The sequence below is a fragment of the Parambassis ranga genome, chromosome 20 (genome assembly GCF_900634625.1).
Source record: "Parambassis ranga chromosome 20, fParRan2.1, whole genome shotgun sequence".
Classification (NCBI taxonomy): domain Eukaryota; kingdom Metazoa; phylum Chordata; class Actinopteri; family Ambassidae; genus Parambassis; species Parambassis ranga.
In genome coordinates, this window is record NC_041040.1 from 15,910,864 (window position 1) to 15,926,240 (window position 15,377).

Genomic DNA, 15,377 nt, shown 5'->3' on the forward strand with positions numbered 1-15,377 from the left:
ACACCGCCAGCATCTGTCGCTGTCTGCAGAAGGTGCTGTAAAGGTCACCGGTGACAGGAGAGCAGAGGGCTGGTGGGGGCACACTCCACAGTTTAGCCTGAGAAGTAGATGCTGTGTTGTGTGATAGTAACATATACAGTGGTCTCAAGACTGATCCTTGAGGCTCCCCACAGGTAACTGTGCACAGTCTGAACGCTATATTTTTTCTGCTGAGAAAATATGTGTTCACCACAAGATCGATAGTGGAGCTGCTGTGTGAGGTGCTCACCTGCAGGTGAGGCAGGCCGTGGATCAGAGGGTAGACTGTGTGGACACTGAACCCCACTCTACTGCCATGCATTAAATGAATTAATTATAATCCTTTATTAATTAATTATAATCCCCTACAGGGGGGAAATTACTTGAGGCTGCTGCCAAGCGATGTCATACAATGACCTGGCAAGGAGCACCATACACCAGTGAGTACACTGGAGGCTATGCGGGTAAAGTGCCTTGCCCAAGGACACACAACAATGACAAGGGAGGAGTTGGGATCGAACCACCAACCTTCCGGTTATTGGACAACCCTGCTCTACCACTGAACCACTGCTGCGTGCATGTGTGTGTGTGCATGTGTGTGTCAGTACACCACATGCATTGTAAAGTTAAAAAAGTGTTAATCTTGGTGTATTGATCAGCCTATTGTCATGCTGCAGCTCTCTGAAGTTGTGTTGTTTATGTTCAATATTTTCTGTCAATATGCTGGAACATACAGCATATGCATTGCATTTTGTGGGGGTAAACCAAATGACTTTTATTTAAAGGTTCCTTTTTTCTGTTGAGTTCAAACAAACATTTCAAATGCAATTAGACAGCGTCAGTAAAAAGCTTTCACTGGTGCAGCAGCTCAGTTCAGGGAAAATGGAGCGTGTTCATCAAGATTTGTGGGTTTTTTTGTGTCACCTTGTGGTGATTGCTTTATAAATCACTGACTGACTTCTAAAGCATTCAGTAGATTCTTGAAATACAGGATTAAATCCTTGAAGAACTTTAATCACCACATGCTGCTTCCAAAGACTCCCACTGTGTGTGTCATGTTTTGCAGCAGGACAGAGAGAGAACACGATGTCGTTCAGGGATGGAGTGCCTGTCAGAGCAAACAGGCTGTTTCTGAAATGTCAAATGAAACACTGCAGCCTTTCACAAAGGTTAGGCGTAACAAGGGGAGCCCTACTGTACAAACTACAGATGTCTGACAGTCACTGTGGCCCCGGCGTCACACACACACACACACACCCTGAAAACTGAAGGGCACATAATGAAGACATCATACAACTCGTTCAGATGAGACAATATTAATGTCTGATCAGTATCAATAAATCATGAGTTACACCCCGTGGGCTGCACTGAAATCTTTTTTTACAGCTGCTGGGTGTAATGTGGAGGACTTTGTGGGAAGGTGGGTGTGATCACTTCAGGTCTCTCTCTGGGCGTCTCTGGGTGCTGTCAGAGGACGTAATGAGGTTTGTTTCCAGCTCGTCTGCGGTGCTATGTTTGCTGAACGCACCGCAGAGTGATCGATGGACAGGATTGGTTCTGAAATGACATGATGTCTGTTTGAGAAGCAGAACACGTGTCCCTCTATGGTGCGGGTCGACCCACGCTTCTTTCTCCGGTTTCCGTCCCCTCGCTGTGTGATTTGTACAGATTGTAGAACATGAAAAACTAACAGAATAAACAGATCTTTTTGTACTTGTGGGGAAAAATGTGAAAATAATTATTTGAATATGGAGGGAAAAAAACATAAGGACACCCCTAAAAGGCCATTTAATAGTATTCAGTACCTCTGTTAGGATACTGGTTTTTTGGTCTGTGTCTTGGGAGTGCTTGTGTTTTGGAGGCTTTCCTTTGTTCAGGAGCGCTGGGCCTGGCTTCTTGCTGGCACACCTGCACCTCATCTCATCTCCTCACTCCTTTAAAGCCAGAGCATGACTCTGCCTCTACGCTGGAGTGTCCTCCTTGTTTGGTAGCTGTCACGCCGCTGCTTACCTTGAGTAAGAAAAGCTCTGTGATTTTTCTCTCGTGCTGCTTCAGTGAGGCTAGTTTTCTTTTTCCTCTCTCCTCCAGCCAGCTCCTTGCCAGCCATGCCTAACCAGGCTGAATGGTTTTGGACTTACCTTGAGTTGATTGTGTTCTGTGTTCCGCCTCTGGTCTGCTTCTGGGTCCTCATAAAATATTATAATAATATTTTGTATAACACCCATCTGAGAGTAAACAAACTCTTGAACAGGTTTGTGTGTGTGTGTCCTGTTTTGTATGAGAAATGGATTTTCCTGCCATCATTACAGATCAAGTTGAACAGCTTCACCTCCATAGATCCAGCCTGAGATAAACAAATCAATGTGGAGCAGTACATTTCTGGATCTTCAGACTAACAGAGCTGCAGCTATGTTTTACCATGTGTGTGATGATGAGGATTTTATCGGTGTTCAATCACTACTGTGTGTGTTTTTTTTTACACTGTGCATTGGTGGTGACTGGTAACACACTGGATCTCCTCAGGCAGCTTCTCTGTTAATGAATTTGTCCATTATGAGGACATTTTTTATGTCACTACTAATGACTTCCTGTTCATAAAGAACATTCAACTTTTACCCCAAATCCAATCATGTGAACAAGTGAGAAGATGTTCCACTGCGCAAATATAACTCTGCATACAAATGTGTCTGAGATCATTAATGGAGTTGCAGATGTGCCAAATTGGAAATGGAACACAGATGGGTTTTCACACAGTTCATTACTTAGACTGCCTTCTGAGAGCAGAGCTGTGGAAATACAGTGTGTGTGTGTGTGTGTGTGTGTGTGTGTGTGTGTGTGTGCATTGATGAGTCTTGTACTGTAAAAAAAAAAAAAAACAACAACTTTGTGTGGTGGCTCTGATGGACCGCTGTGAGGCAGACGGGCAGGACAGGAGCCCGCAGAGTCACATCGGTTGAAGGCTCTTTCTTTCATTGTTGCACATTTACACAGTTTAATAATGGATCATCTGTGCTGTTAGGTGTCCCGTTGATTCTTATTTTCAAGTTCAGCTGGGATCAATACCTGCGGGCTGCTGATCTCTGGACCGATGTCGGTGTGTTTTAGTTGCACTGAATCAAAAGCAGCCAATAAAAACACTTTTAAAGGGACAGTTCAACCCATCAAATATTCATTATTTTCTTCCTCCTTCAGAATTTCTAATGTTGAGTCTCAGATTTTTTTTTTGCGATCACATTTTTGTGAGAATCTGCCGTTAATAAGAAATTAAACAGAAAGTGTCCGTTTTACAGTTTTTGCTCTTCAAACACATTTATGTTCCCAGCAGCCAGCTCCCTTCTAGCTAAATGTAACCCACAGGAATAAGCAGCTCTGCAGCTCTCACTCTGAACTAATGGAAAAAAATTATCAAAAAAAGAATGTTTTAAAAAAGAATGTTTGCCTTAAGCCTCCAATACACTGTGCGATTTTGTGGAAGTCTGTGTTTAACACCAACTCACACAGTACAAATAAAATGCATGCGATGTCAAGTCAAAGCTCACGATGTATGTGCTCACACTGTGTGGTGCAATGGTCGGCTGCGACGTCACTGCTCGCACTACACGCAAATTCAGGTGCTCAGGTGATCACATTGAACCGGAAATTAAACATGTCTAACCCGGAGCTGTTGCTGTTTCAAAGGAAAAATCTAAGTCAGTCACAATATGTGCTGCATGTTGCTGCCTCAGCTCATTAAACATGGCCTCCATCATTTCTGTCCAACGCCGTGTGGGCGCCGCCATGTTTGTTATCATCTGAAACTATTTCGTGTACGTGCAGTGACGTCGAGCGTGTTCGGCAAACGCATGCGCAGTGGGGGGAAAAAGACTTCGGGCCGTATCTCTGCTTAAACTGTGCGATACTCTCACGAAGGGCGACAAAAATATCAAACATGTCAGAAATTCAACCGATCATCCGATCGCCATTCGCGCGACGTTAAACCCCTCTTGCAAGCCCCAGTACACTGCGCGATTAAAGACGCACGACAAAGCTGAAATTCAGCCCGACCCAAAAAAATCGTACAACTCAAAATTTGTGTCAAAATCGGACCAAAATCTGACCAAAAAACACACAGTGTATGCCCGGCTTTACCAGCCTTCCAGACACCATAAACTTAGAAAACCCTTGTGAGTGCTTTTTTGAACCTCTTTGCCAAGCTTTGTATTTTTGACAGCTTTTGTGAACGACCTTTTGGACTGTAGACCGTGAACTAAAACCCTCTTCTGTACCTTTGCCTCATTATCTGCTCAGCTGTGTAGCGACCTTTGCTTACAGCTGCCTGCTGTCCTGCAATTGTTTCCGCCGTCTTAGCCAAACCTGACAACTAGCATATTAGAAAGAAGGAAATGGACATCCAGCCAGTCCATTAAAATGTCAGAATACACTGATTGATCAATCACAAATGAATCAATAATGCAAACAATCATCAGCTGCAGATGTCTTAGACTGCAGCATTGGGAGTTTTCATCTTTACAACAAAGCACAGTGACAGCATGCTAAAGACCTTTTACTTTTGGTCACGTACTTCTTTTTCTTTATTGTGAACGTACTATTTAATCATGAATGTAAATTATATCAAATGATCTGTAGAGCTTCTTCTTCTTTATCTTCATGCATAAATTCCTCCTTCAGCCTCTCACCTGTGCTTCCCATTGTTGTCTTGTGGTTTACCCCCTTCACTTTCCTCCATTTTGGCCCCCTCTGTGCACAGCTGTGTCCCTGAAATCCATTTCTTCACAGCAGCTCGTGGCTACCCTGCTCCCTGGGGCGAGGTGAGCCCTGCTGTCATCATCTTCTCTCCGTCCCTCTCTTATCTGTGGGGTCTGAAGAGGCCTAAACACTGGGCAGGTTTTTAAATCTCACTCATCGAGGCGTTCATCCAGCACAGATTTACCACTCACTGTGTCAGACTAGGTCTGGTACTTGTGTGACAAAAAAAACAACACATTTCAGCCCTTCACAACAGTCCTGTTTTTAAAATTTATTTTGTTGACAACTTTGTTTCAAAGCAGCCAACAGGTATGAGCTGTCAGTCAAACATGTGCAATATTGTGCAATCTCCCCTCAGCTGTTTCACTGATGGAGTGTTTGTGTGTGTCCGCTCCTCTCCTGTTTATTCCATACAAACACTGCAGCTTCTCTGATACACATGAAAAGAAACTCAGGGGACGTTTTCTCCACAGGAGAGAAACCCAGCAGCAAATATGAAAGACTCCATGTGCAGCAGAGAGGTACGGTCCCCACACATATGAACACAGAATAAAATCTGTTTTGTGCAGATTCCAACACGTATTAAATCAGCTCAGTGTAGTGTCTTGACTATTAGCTGAACGTGTTAATATCCTCAGGAAAACATATCACGCATCTTCAACCTAAGCAAACATCAGCTGGAAACAAATGTCTGGTTGATTAGGGAAACGGATGCTTCCCCTCGCCTCCTCTCTCTGCCCTTTTTGTGTGCTCACTCATCCCTGGCTGCTCCTGTGGAGCTCCTCCACCTCCCAGACACCGAGCCTCCTGCTGACCTGCTCACCCCGGTCAGGACAGTCAGTGCTCCTCTCATCAACAAGCCCTTCACGTCCGTCCCTTCCTCTCCTGACCCGGCTGTCTTATTTGGCCTCCTCTGCCAGCACTGGAAATGTTCCTGCCTTGTTACAGAAATGTATGAATTCCATTTTGGTCGTCCTTGTCCACAGTACATCCTCTCTAACAACGTTCACTAACTTAGCTCCTGACCAAATGGAAGCAGAATGCAGAAACAAAGGGACCTAACAATAAATGCAAACACAAGCTGCAGCATATTTATATTTGTACATATAGTTCTATAGCTTTCCAGAGAAGCGATCCGGCAGCTGGGGCTCGCTGCGCTCAGGGGAAACTGTGGCGTTTGTTCAGAGGAAAACAAACTTCGCTTTCTGCCTACAGGTTTTTGCAGATCGTCTGAAAATTCAGCACAAGCAGCACCAAGAGGAAACCAGTGAAATGAAATTAAAGCTGGACTGAAGAGCAGAGATACTCTGAAATTCAAGAGATTAAACAGCGTTCCTCCAGACACCCAAAAGATAACACTTCACTGAACCCACTCAAGTTTAGACCCACATGCACTTTAAGTCCCAAGATCCAGTTCTTAACACATACATTTATTATTCATTTGATTATTTAATAACATTTTAAAGCTCCTGGAAGCCATGGTCAGTGTTTCAAACCCCTTTATTTATGTTTAATGTGTGTAATCAGGCTGGATCCCACACAAAACGTGTGTGTGGGATCCAGCCTCAAATGTGTCTCACACTGAAGCACCTGCATGTTTGTCTTATTTAGTCTGCAAAAGCACCATTGGTTGGTTGTTGTACCAATCTCAAGAATGGGGGCGCCGTTGTTTCCCTTAAATAGCTCTCACATACTGAAGCTACTCTCACTATGAAAACCATTATACATTTCTAGCAAGCTGATACAGCTAAACAGAGCCAGGTCACGATGGTAAGTTTTAGAGATAAAAAAAAACTGCATTTCCTCAGATGGCCTCTAGAGGGTGGTTCTACAATTGAGCCAGTCCTCAAAGAGCTGCATGTTACAAATTTAAAGAGGAAATAAACATGTTAAAATGTTGTTGTTACAAATGCATTGATTGTTTTGCTTTAGCAGTCTGTATTTTAGCTACACTGACCACTCAGGCTCCGCCTCTTTGCCCATATATGGATTTACAGGGAGTTTGGTGGAGTTTGGGCACCGAGCTTCACTGAGAACCAAACTGTGAGCTTCATAAGCTGAACAGCTGTGACTACTACCATAAAGAATTTGTCCATTTTTTTTATATGTCAAATGACTCTTTTTTTAGTACCACCCTCAAGTGGACAGTCGAGGTACTGCAATTTTCAACCACTTAGGGAATTCATTCATCAACTTTCATTTATTACTAAATTAGATTTTTTTCTTACATTTCCACATCTTGGATGCATAAAATTATATTAAGGTTAAATATAAAGCTGCATGTTTGTGTCACAGCGTTTATTGAACCTGATTTCTCCTTTGTTATTTCTTTGTCTCCAGCCTGAGTGAAAGGCTGGAGTTATATTTCCCCGCCTGTGTTAGCGTTGTGGTATTTCTGCTCCAGACACATTTTGCATCAGTTTCTCTTTGCCTGTCTGAGTGCATGTGTGATCATATGCGTGTGAAAAACAGAGACAGCGTGACAGAATCAGGCAGAAATAACTGTGTGCTGTGTTTTTAGAAAGCTGTGTTTTTAGATGGTGACATCTGACGGAGGAGGAGGAGGAGGAGGAGGAACAGATGTACTTTCTTCATGCGTCTGACAGGTGTACCACAAAGCTCTCCACTTCACTGACAAGCAAAGCAGGCGCTCCTCTCCTCAGACACCGGCCAGCCTGTGGTTACCTGCAGACAGGACCCTCGCCGGCGAATCCAGCGACGTGCCCAGGATCCCATTAAAAAAAGCAACTCTGTGTGCTGTGTTCTCTCAAGTGTAAAGCTTATTTCGTTCCCTACGAGCCAAACAGCTTGCAGTGGCTTGACGCTCTGCTGGTTTGTTTCAGATGGAAAATAAAGCTGCAGACGCTCGGGTGTGTTTGTCTTGGCATTTGGCTGTGCTGGAGATACAGTTCGTGTTGGCTTGATGGAGAACAAAGACTGGGACCTACAAACTCACTGGGGTCGCAGAAAGTTTAGGAGCCATGAAAAGGCTTCTCAGGTTTTGTATTTCTTATTAAACCATGGTGATTTACATGCTGTTGGTTATTTTCAGTGTTTCCAGTTTTTTGATATGCACATTAAATTGTGGCTAAAAACACTTTTCTTTTATTTTATTTTGACAGCCTTCTTCCTTTGCTGTACTTCCTGTCTGTGTTCCCGCCCTTTGTAATTGGCCCTCATTAGTCACACCTGTGTCTTGTTATCCCTCAATTAGCTCTCAGGGTATTTAGTGCTCTGCTTGCACTCTGCTTCCTTTTCGTCCTGCCTCAGCTGTTTGTGTTCCACTATATGTAGCACTTTGTTTGTTTTTGGTCTTTTCTTTATGATCTTTTACATCCAAACTTTGCTTTTGTTCCACAAACAGACCTTCCTTCTCTGTAGACTCTGTCTATTCATCTCTGTGTCTTCAAACTGGCTGCAGTTCACATTGAGTGCACTCATAAGACAGTCCTCTATGATTAGGAGTAAAACCATTATTCTGCACAAAAAAGTCTTTTAATACGGTATAGATTACATGTCAGAACTGAAAAGCTCATAAGCTGCTAGCATTCTGCTAAAGCTTCAGGGCTCAGACTTGAAGCCAATGCAGAAGTGTCAGAACTTGTAGTTCACGCTGCAACCACTGGGGGCTGGCTCCAGAAGCGAGTCATTTCCCATAGACTCCCATGATAAAATGGCCGACTTTACAGCCTGGTATAAAAAAACATTCTGATCTCAATGATGAGTTCTCTTCTAGTGTCAGTTGTACGGGGGGGGGGTCTGTATTTGGAGTTTTGGCGGACGTTTTGTCGGAGTGTCCCGGAGCCTCAAACCGAGCCTCAAAACGGCTCTTTAGCAACAAAAAGGTGATGTCACGGAAGCTCTGTCCATAGTTTTACTGTCAATCAACAGCTCCCTCTGAGGAGCACAACTGTCCTGGTCCACCCTCCCTCTCAAACCAGTAGAGTTAACATGCACTTACTCACATGACCACTAGAGGGCTCATACATGAACACAGTTTGTCTCAGATGTTTTAAAGATGTCCTTCTATCATTTGCTGTTTTATTTTTTTGTAGAATATTACCTGAGCAGAGCAGCAGGTCTACTCCGAGCTTCTCTGGGACTTTTGACCAAAGTCCAGCCACACTCTGATATTTTACCTCAGCCGGTTTTGTTTGCTGGACCCTGACAGGACGATGATGAGACACCTGCAGCATTTGTCATGGTTCATCTCTCTTTTTTATCACATTTAGACAAGAGTTCCTGCTGAAACGTTCTTGAACAGGTTCAATAAGAACCACATCTCTGTCTGGCCTGTTGAAAAAGAGAATGCGAGTGTCTGTTAGTGGCAGAGCCCAAGGCTGTTCACACAGACTGAATGTGGCGACAGCTGCTCGGGTGGAGAAAGGTTAAAATGTCTGATCATAACAACAATTTCAGTTTAGCAACAATAAACTTTGAAGCCTTAAATCTCAAATGCTGTTTTATTTTCTGGCCTCTGAAGCTGAAAAGACTTAAAAAATTCCCCTTGGTCTCTGACCTTGGTGCAAAGTTCTTTATGTATTTCAAAAGGAAGAAACTGCAGAATGTCAATCTTCTTTTTATTCTGCATTTATACGAACAAAGGAATAAAAACACAGGCAGTCATCTTTCTTTTTAGAGAATTCAGAGCATTTTAATCACAGCTGCCACTTCAGCACTTTAATTAACTCTGCACGGAGTCCTCTTAATCAAGACTTTTCAGATGTAGTGCAGGTATTAGGAACAACACAAAGAGAAGGCCTCACATTGTCCTCGCTGTGGTTACCAACAGGAAGTGCTGGTCACATTTTCTGACTGTCCATCACTCACAATCTCTCCTTTTTTTTCTAATCAGAGACCCAGCGAGAATAAAATTACAATGCTAGCTTTAGCATAGTGGTGAGTGATGAGCTGTTTCTGAAGCATGGCTGTAATCTGGAGGCGCAGACTCTTCCATCAAACAGCAAATCACACCGAGGGCACGGAAAAATCCCAGACTTCAACATCCGAGGACGGAAGCAAAGCGCGCAGATGCACATGAGATAGGTGTGTGGGTGTGAGGAGAATGTGTTTGTGGCTACACTCTGTACTTTGTTTGAGGAGTTTTAATGGAAAATTTGAATCTTGAATGTCACAAAACGCCTTTAAGGACATTAAAGGAGCAGTCAGAGGAAAGGAGAGGAGTGCTTATCGCTGACACATCAGCGTGCTTTAATAAAGATGACAGGTCTGATGGATGCACAGTGAAGGAGCAACTGGTTTAAAGTATATTTTATATATAAAACCAGCACTACAGTAAAAAAAAACTACTGGTGTGTGTGTGTGTGTGTGTGTGTGTGTGTGTGATCCCAACCATGCACTTCTCTCCCTTCGTCTCTTTCTGACCTTCAAAATAAAGGCATTCACCACCAACACATTTACCATCGCATGAGTGTTGAATGTCACAGTAAGCTGATGTAACATCTAGTGGTACAAAGTGGTATTACATCCGCAGCTAGTTGATGTCATGTTGATCATTTTATCAAATTGTTGGATGTTTTATTTTTTGTTTTTTTTAGCACTTTTAGTCAGTGTGGGCCAAGTTTTCACTGTAATATAAAGTTTATGCTGATTTAGAGATAAAAATATAAATCATTACATTTCCATTTTTTATTAAGACTGAGTTTAACTGGGATCATAAATGACAAATATCAGAAATATTAATCATCTGTATTTAAATTTTAAAGCCTCTACAAATCTTTTTTTCACTCTACACTACACAGCAACTATGAACCCAAAGAAAGAGAGAGAAAATGTATTTCAAGCCTTCTGGCAGGATTTGGGGTTGTGAGGGTTAACTAATTATTGTACAAGCTGCTACTTTAATGAATTCATATCTCATCCTGTATCGTGATCTTTTTATTTAAAACTTGACTATGACTCATATTTTCCTTTGAAAAGCATTCTGACCTTTTCCAATGTAGCTGTTTAATATTCACTTCAATAGTCGGACACATTCTCCTTTGACAGAGCAAACAAGACAAAATGATTTAAAAGCACGTCTGATTGGAGCGTTCAGGTTGATAATCCGCTGCGTGTCCTTGGAACATTCATACGTTCATTTCCACTTCTCAAAACGCAGAATGAGAGGAGAGAGTGCGTGGAAGCGTCACCTTGGCTTCAGAGCGCTCACGGCTGCAATCCAAAATGGCTGTGAAATGCAAACACACACACACACACACTCACACTGTGTTTGTGATTCTTATTTGTGTCGCAGACAGAAGTGCAGGTGCTGTAACCTTTTGCTGCTGGTCCTGTCAGAGTGAAGAACCCAGCTGTGTGCTGGGAATGACATACTGCAAATAGGCCTGCAGCTTCTTATTGGCATTCAGCGAGTCGCACACTTCTCTCTTTCTCTTCCCCACACGCTGTGTCCCCATCTCACACACACACACACACACAGATCCACTTCTCCCAGTTGTCACCATGCATATTGATAAGCCTATACAGAGCACCATCTTGTGGGCATTTCCAGCTCTGGCTGTTGTCTAAAATGTCACTTTTGCAATTAAGCATCAGCTCTGATTGGATGAGTTTTTTGTCTTTTTAATGTGTTTATAACCATTTTCTTGATATAGCCTCATCAGCATCATCTGTCTGACTGAGACATACGGCGCCAACTTCTTCTATAATTGATAGATTTTAAGTTTGAAAGTTGGATCAAAGGAATCAGTTTAACAGCAGGACTCTGTGGCAGACTTCTGCATGACTCGCAGCAACAAAAATGACACTCTTTGCCACGACAAAACAAACACACACACACGCACACCCTTGTTGCTCCACACTCACTCCCCACCAGTTTATGGAGATTACATTATAAAAATCCAGTGTGTGTGTGTGTGTGTGTGTGTGTGTGCTGGTTTGATATGCGTCCCGGAGGGGTAAGGCGGTGCATCCTGGCTGCCTGTGCTCTGGTGCAGCCATCTGGATCACAGTGGGGAAGCACCTGCTCGCAGGCTGACACCTTCACAGTGCATCTGCTACGCTCTCCCCGCCAGTCGCCTCCGAATGAAAACCCTTTTCCTTCTGTTATAATAAATAAATGTTTCTGCCCAGAAGGCAACCACAGAATGGATTTCAGATCAAACGTGTGTGCGCTGCTCCCCGTGCCGTCCTGCTGTTACGTTGGCCTTAAACCCTTCAAAACATTCAAAGATTGTAAAAATGTGAAGAAATAAAAACAGTAATTGAAAATGTACTAATGTTGTTAGCATGCTAACGAGCTAGGCCATACCATCACACTGCATTGTACCACGTGAATAGATTGTGAGTCGGTAGACAACCATTGGACAGCACTGCTAATTAGCCTAGCATAGCCACAAGCATGCTAAGACTAGCATTTAAGGTCTACAATTGTACAAAGGGGACCTGCATCATCTTCCTCGGCTTTACATAGACCTTTAGCATCTTTTAGCTAGTTGTTTTGGTTTGACAGCTTCAACTAATGCTAATTTAGTTAGCATGTAGCAGCAAAAGAGCTCCTTTAAGAGTCAGAAACAAAATATTGAAATAAAGCATCATAATCCTGTATATTAATGATGTTCCTTAGCAATTAACATTATTTTGCGTTAACTAACTCATAGCTTGTGTCTGCTGCCCCCTGGTGGTGTAACCTTCTGCAGCTGCCCTTCCTGAAAGTGGATGCAGTGATGTCATCAGTCAGACGTCTCTGTCATGTTAGCCTTCAAAACTCTCTTCTGTTAGCATATTTATGTCCGCACAGTCGGGCGTCTGTTTGTTTACCAGCCCAACTCATGCTTTCACCTTGCTCCAGATTTATTGTCCAGCTAACTCTAGTCAGAGGTTGCCACGGAGACAAGCAATCAGATGGGCACCGCTACACCCATGACCTCCAATGTCAAGCTGCTACAGCTGAATGCAGTTGCTGCATACTGATAACAGCCTGCAGCTCGCAGGTGGAGCCAGAAAATCTATAGCTCATCTTTCTGGTGCCCTTCTGATGGAAATGACAGCGTGAAGCCCAGGATTGTACAAAAAAAACCTGACAACACAGCAACACAGTCGCACAACTACAACACAAACCGGACCTCTGTGCGACCACTTCATCCTGAGCGAATGAAACAATAAAAATAATTCATGCATAAAGTTGTGATGAAAAATTTTTCACATTTTAAGTGAGAGGAACAGGTGCCAGAACTCTGTTTCATCTTCACAGGCAGCAGTCACACTGATCTCCTTTGTGGCTTCATTTGCACAGAGGCATCAAAAAAAAGTGTGAAAACCTTGAACTGCCTGTCAAAGCAGAATTCAAAGAGGGTATGATGACATGCACGGGGTTAAATAACTCCTTTGAAAATCTCTGTTCAAATAAAGTATCCATATGAAGTTAATGATAAAAAACTGAAACAATTTGTCAATAACGTTTCTCATCATTCCAGACTCATTTATTATTCACAGGTTGTGTTTAAATGTCTGTTGTAGCTGTTTTTCTTTGTCATATACACATCAAGTCAAGCATTTTATCCGTGTATAGTAGAATTAGTGAAGAGAACACCAACATTTCTACAAAGAATATCCATTATCAATAAATCTGACAGATATATTGATTAGCTGATATTACTGTCTCACTTATGCCAACAGAAATGGTGTCATTACACCGTTTATCCAGCAGAGAGCGCTCCAACACCATTACATTCCTGTATACTTTTTGAAAATATATTAATGTGCCTCAACTTAATCATCATGCAGTCATATGTCACGTCTGTTTACTCTGTTAGCAGAGCAGCTAGCCACCTATAGCCTGTCAGTATGTATCATGCTCTTAAGTATTTATTTTTAATTCAGAACCTTACAGTGAATCCTGAGAGACACGACATCACAGTGTGATTATACAGCAGATAAAAAATGAACTGTTGATAAAATCACCCATATGCTGCTGTAATGTTAAACAACTGTGAGGACTGACTAGAAGTGCTGGTGGTGGATGCAACTGCAGGTTTTGACACTTCAGCATAGAGTTCATTTCTGTATATATCTGTGTGTATCTGTATATATAAGTTAATATGTACACATGTGTGTAAAGATTTTTTTCTGTTATAATCAACCCAAATAATCAGTGTAAAAGCCGTCACATGATCAGACCTCTGTGCACTGAATACACAATCTTAAAGTTATACTGTCAGTTTCTTCTAATTCATCTGCAGTCCTCATTTTGACATGAAAACAAACTCATCGCTGTCCTCCTCTCTTGGTCCATTACAGTTGAGAGAAAAGCTGAGCAGCATTGTCCATGTTTACAGGTTCCTTTGGTGGCGCTCTCACAACCTGAAAATCAAAAAAAATATAGGTAATATATATTATTTCTGTTATATGTTATATGTTAAGCGATGAAGTGAACTGTCCAGAGCTTCCTTCTGCACCTGTGTTTGTTTCTTCGGTTTGGGAGCAACAGGCTTGGAAACGGTCGTGACGTCCCTCTGGACTTGTGTGAAGATCTGATTTAGACTCTCCACCTTCTCCTTTTTCACAGCATTGATCTGAGTGTGCAGCCATAAATTATACTGGATCAGGTACAAGCAGACACACTGCATGTATGGAGATGATGCATAATGCATGTGTGGAAAATTGAGAAGAAGAGATCTTACGTGTTTGAGTGTTGTTGTGACAGGTTTGGCTTTGTTCTTGCTCTTCAAATGCTTGTTTGCCACTTGAAAGACATTCTGCTGCTTCTTCCCTTTTTGTTTATTCTTGCCCATGTTTCCTGAGGAGACAGCCCCAATCAGTGTGGATATATATTCATGAGGAAGTTTTAATTTCTATATTATGCTTCCAACTTTCCACACAAGCCTCCACACAAACACCTCGCTTGCATAACATAGCTGGCTCCTTGAGACTGTGAGCTATAAGAAGAAGGGTCAACAGGTCCAGATATATAAACAAACATGAATAAAGCTTTATGCACTGTTATTTTACAGTTTAGAAGCTGCCATCAAGAATAATGAGTGGAAACAGTGGGGTGGGAAAACTCTTGTCAGTGCAGAGCACACACTGTGAGTCACACAGCCGCTGTGGGCTGTGGGAAACTTGTGGGAATCCACTTGTAAACAACATCAATCCACAAATTCTTCTCCTACGTCTTGTGTATTATTGTTCTGTGTTTATATTTTTAACAGTGTGGTGGAACTAATGGTACCAAATCCTTTGGCGTTGATTATTTTTACAGAAATTACCCTCATAAATTACTATTAGATCACATCATCACATTACACTGATAACAAAACAGCTGTTTGTTTAAGTTACCAATTATTCTCTAATAGTACAAACTATATTTTGTTTACTTGAGTTTTTCACTAGCTACCATAGATGCTAATGTTGCTACCTGCAGGCTGCCTCACTGTAAGAAAACAGACGCTGACACCGCAAGTGTTTTTGTTCACGCTTCATTTGAGTGACGTTTATCATGTTTTAAATGATATATACCATGTAAACATATAGTATAAAATACTATAAAACACGTACAGACCTTATTTGAGACGAGGTGTTTACGTCCTCATGTGCTGCCGACACTACAGGCGTCCCTTGTTTGTGACGTCATTTGCGCGACATGCTTCCAC

The 15,377-nt window shown here is 42.3% G+C and overlaps 1 protein-coding gene across 2 annotated transcripts; it reads right to left on the bottom strand.

Annotated features, from left to right (window-relative positions):
• Positions 1 to 13,570: 13,570 nt before the first annotated feature.
• rbis (ribosomal biogenesis factor) lies at positions 13,571 to 15,377 on the bottom strand. Of its 2 annotated transcripts, XM_028432540.1 has the most exons (5): positions 15,287 to 15,359; positions 14,625 to 14,663; positions 14,409 to 14,524; positions 14,184 to 14,300; positions 13,571 to 14,088 (listed from the first exon to the last, which is right to left on the bottom strand). In XM_028432540.1, the coding sequence occupies exons 2-5, from the start codon at positions 14,638 to 14,640 to the stop codon at positions 14,020 to 14,022; spliced, it is 318 nt and encodes a 105-aa protein (XP_028288341.1). In that variant the 5' UTR covers positions 14,641 to 14,663; positions 15,287 to 15,359; the 3' UTR covers positions 13,571 to 14,019. The 2 variants fall into 2 exon arrangements, with proteins under 2 accessions (XP_028288341.1, XP_028288342.1); XM_028432541.1 differs by lacking the exon at positions 14,625 to 14,663 and having other exon boundaries at positions 15,287 to 15,377.

Coding starts and splice junctions, on each gene's coding strand:
- rbis (XM_028432540.1), bottom strand. Junction 14,301..14,408: donor TCACAACAACACTCAAACAC/GTAAGATCTCTT, acceptor CTGCACACTCAG/ATCAATGCTGTGAAAAAGGA. Junction 14,089..14,183: donor AACCGAAGAAACAAACACAG/GTGCAGAAGGAA, acceptor TTTGATTTTCAG/GTTGTGAGAGCGCCACCAAA.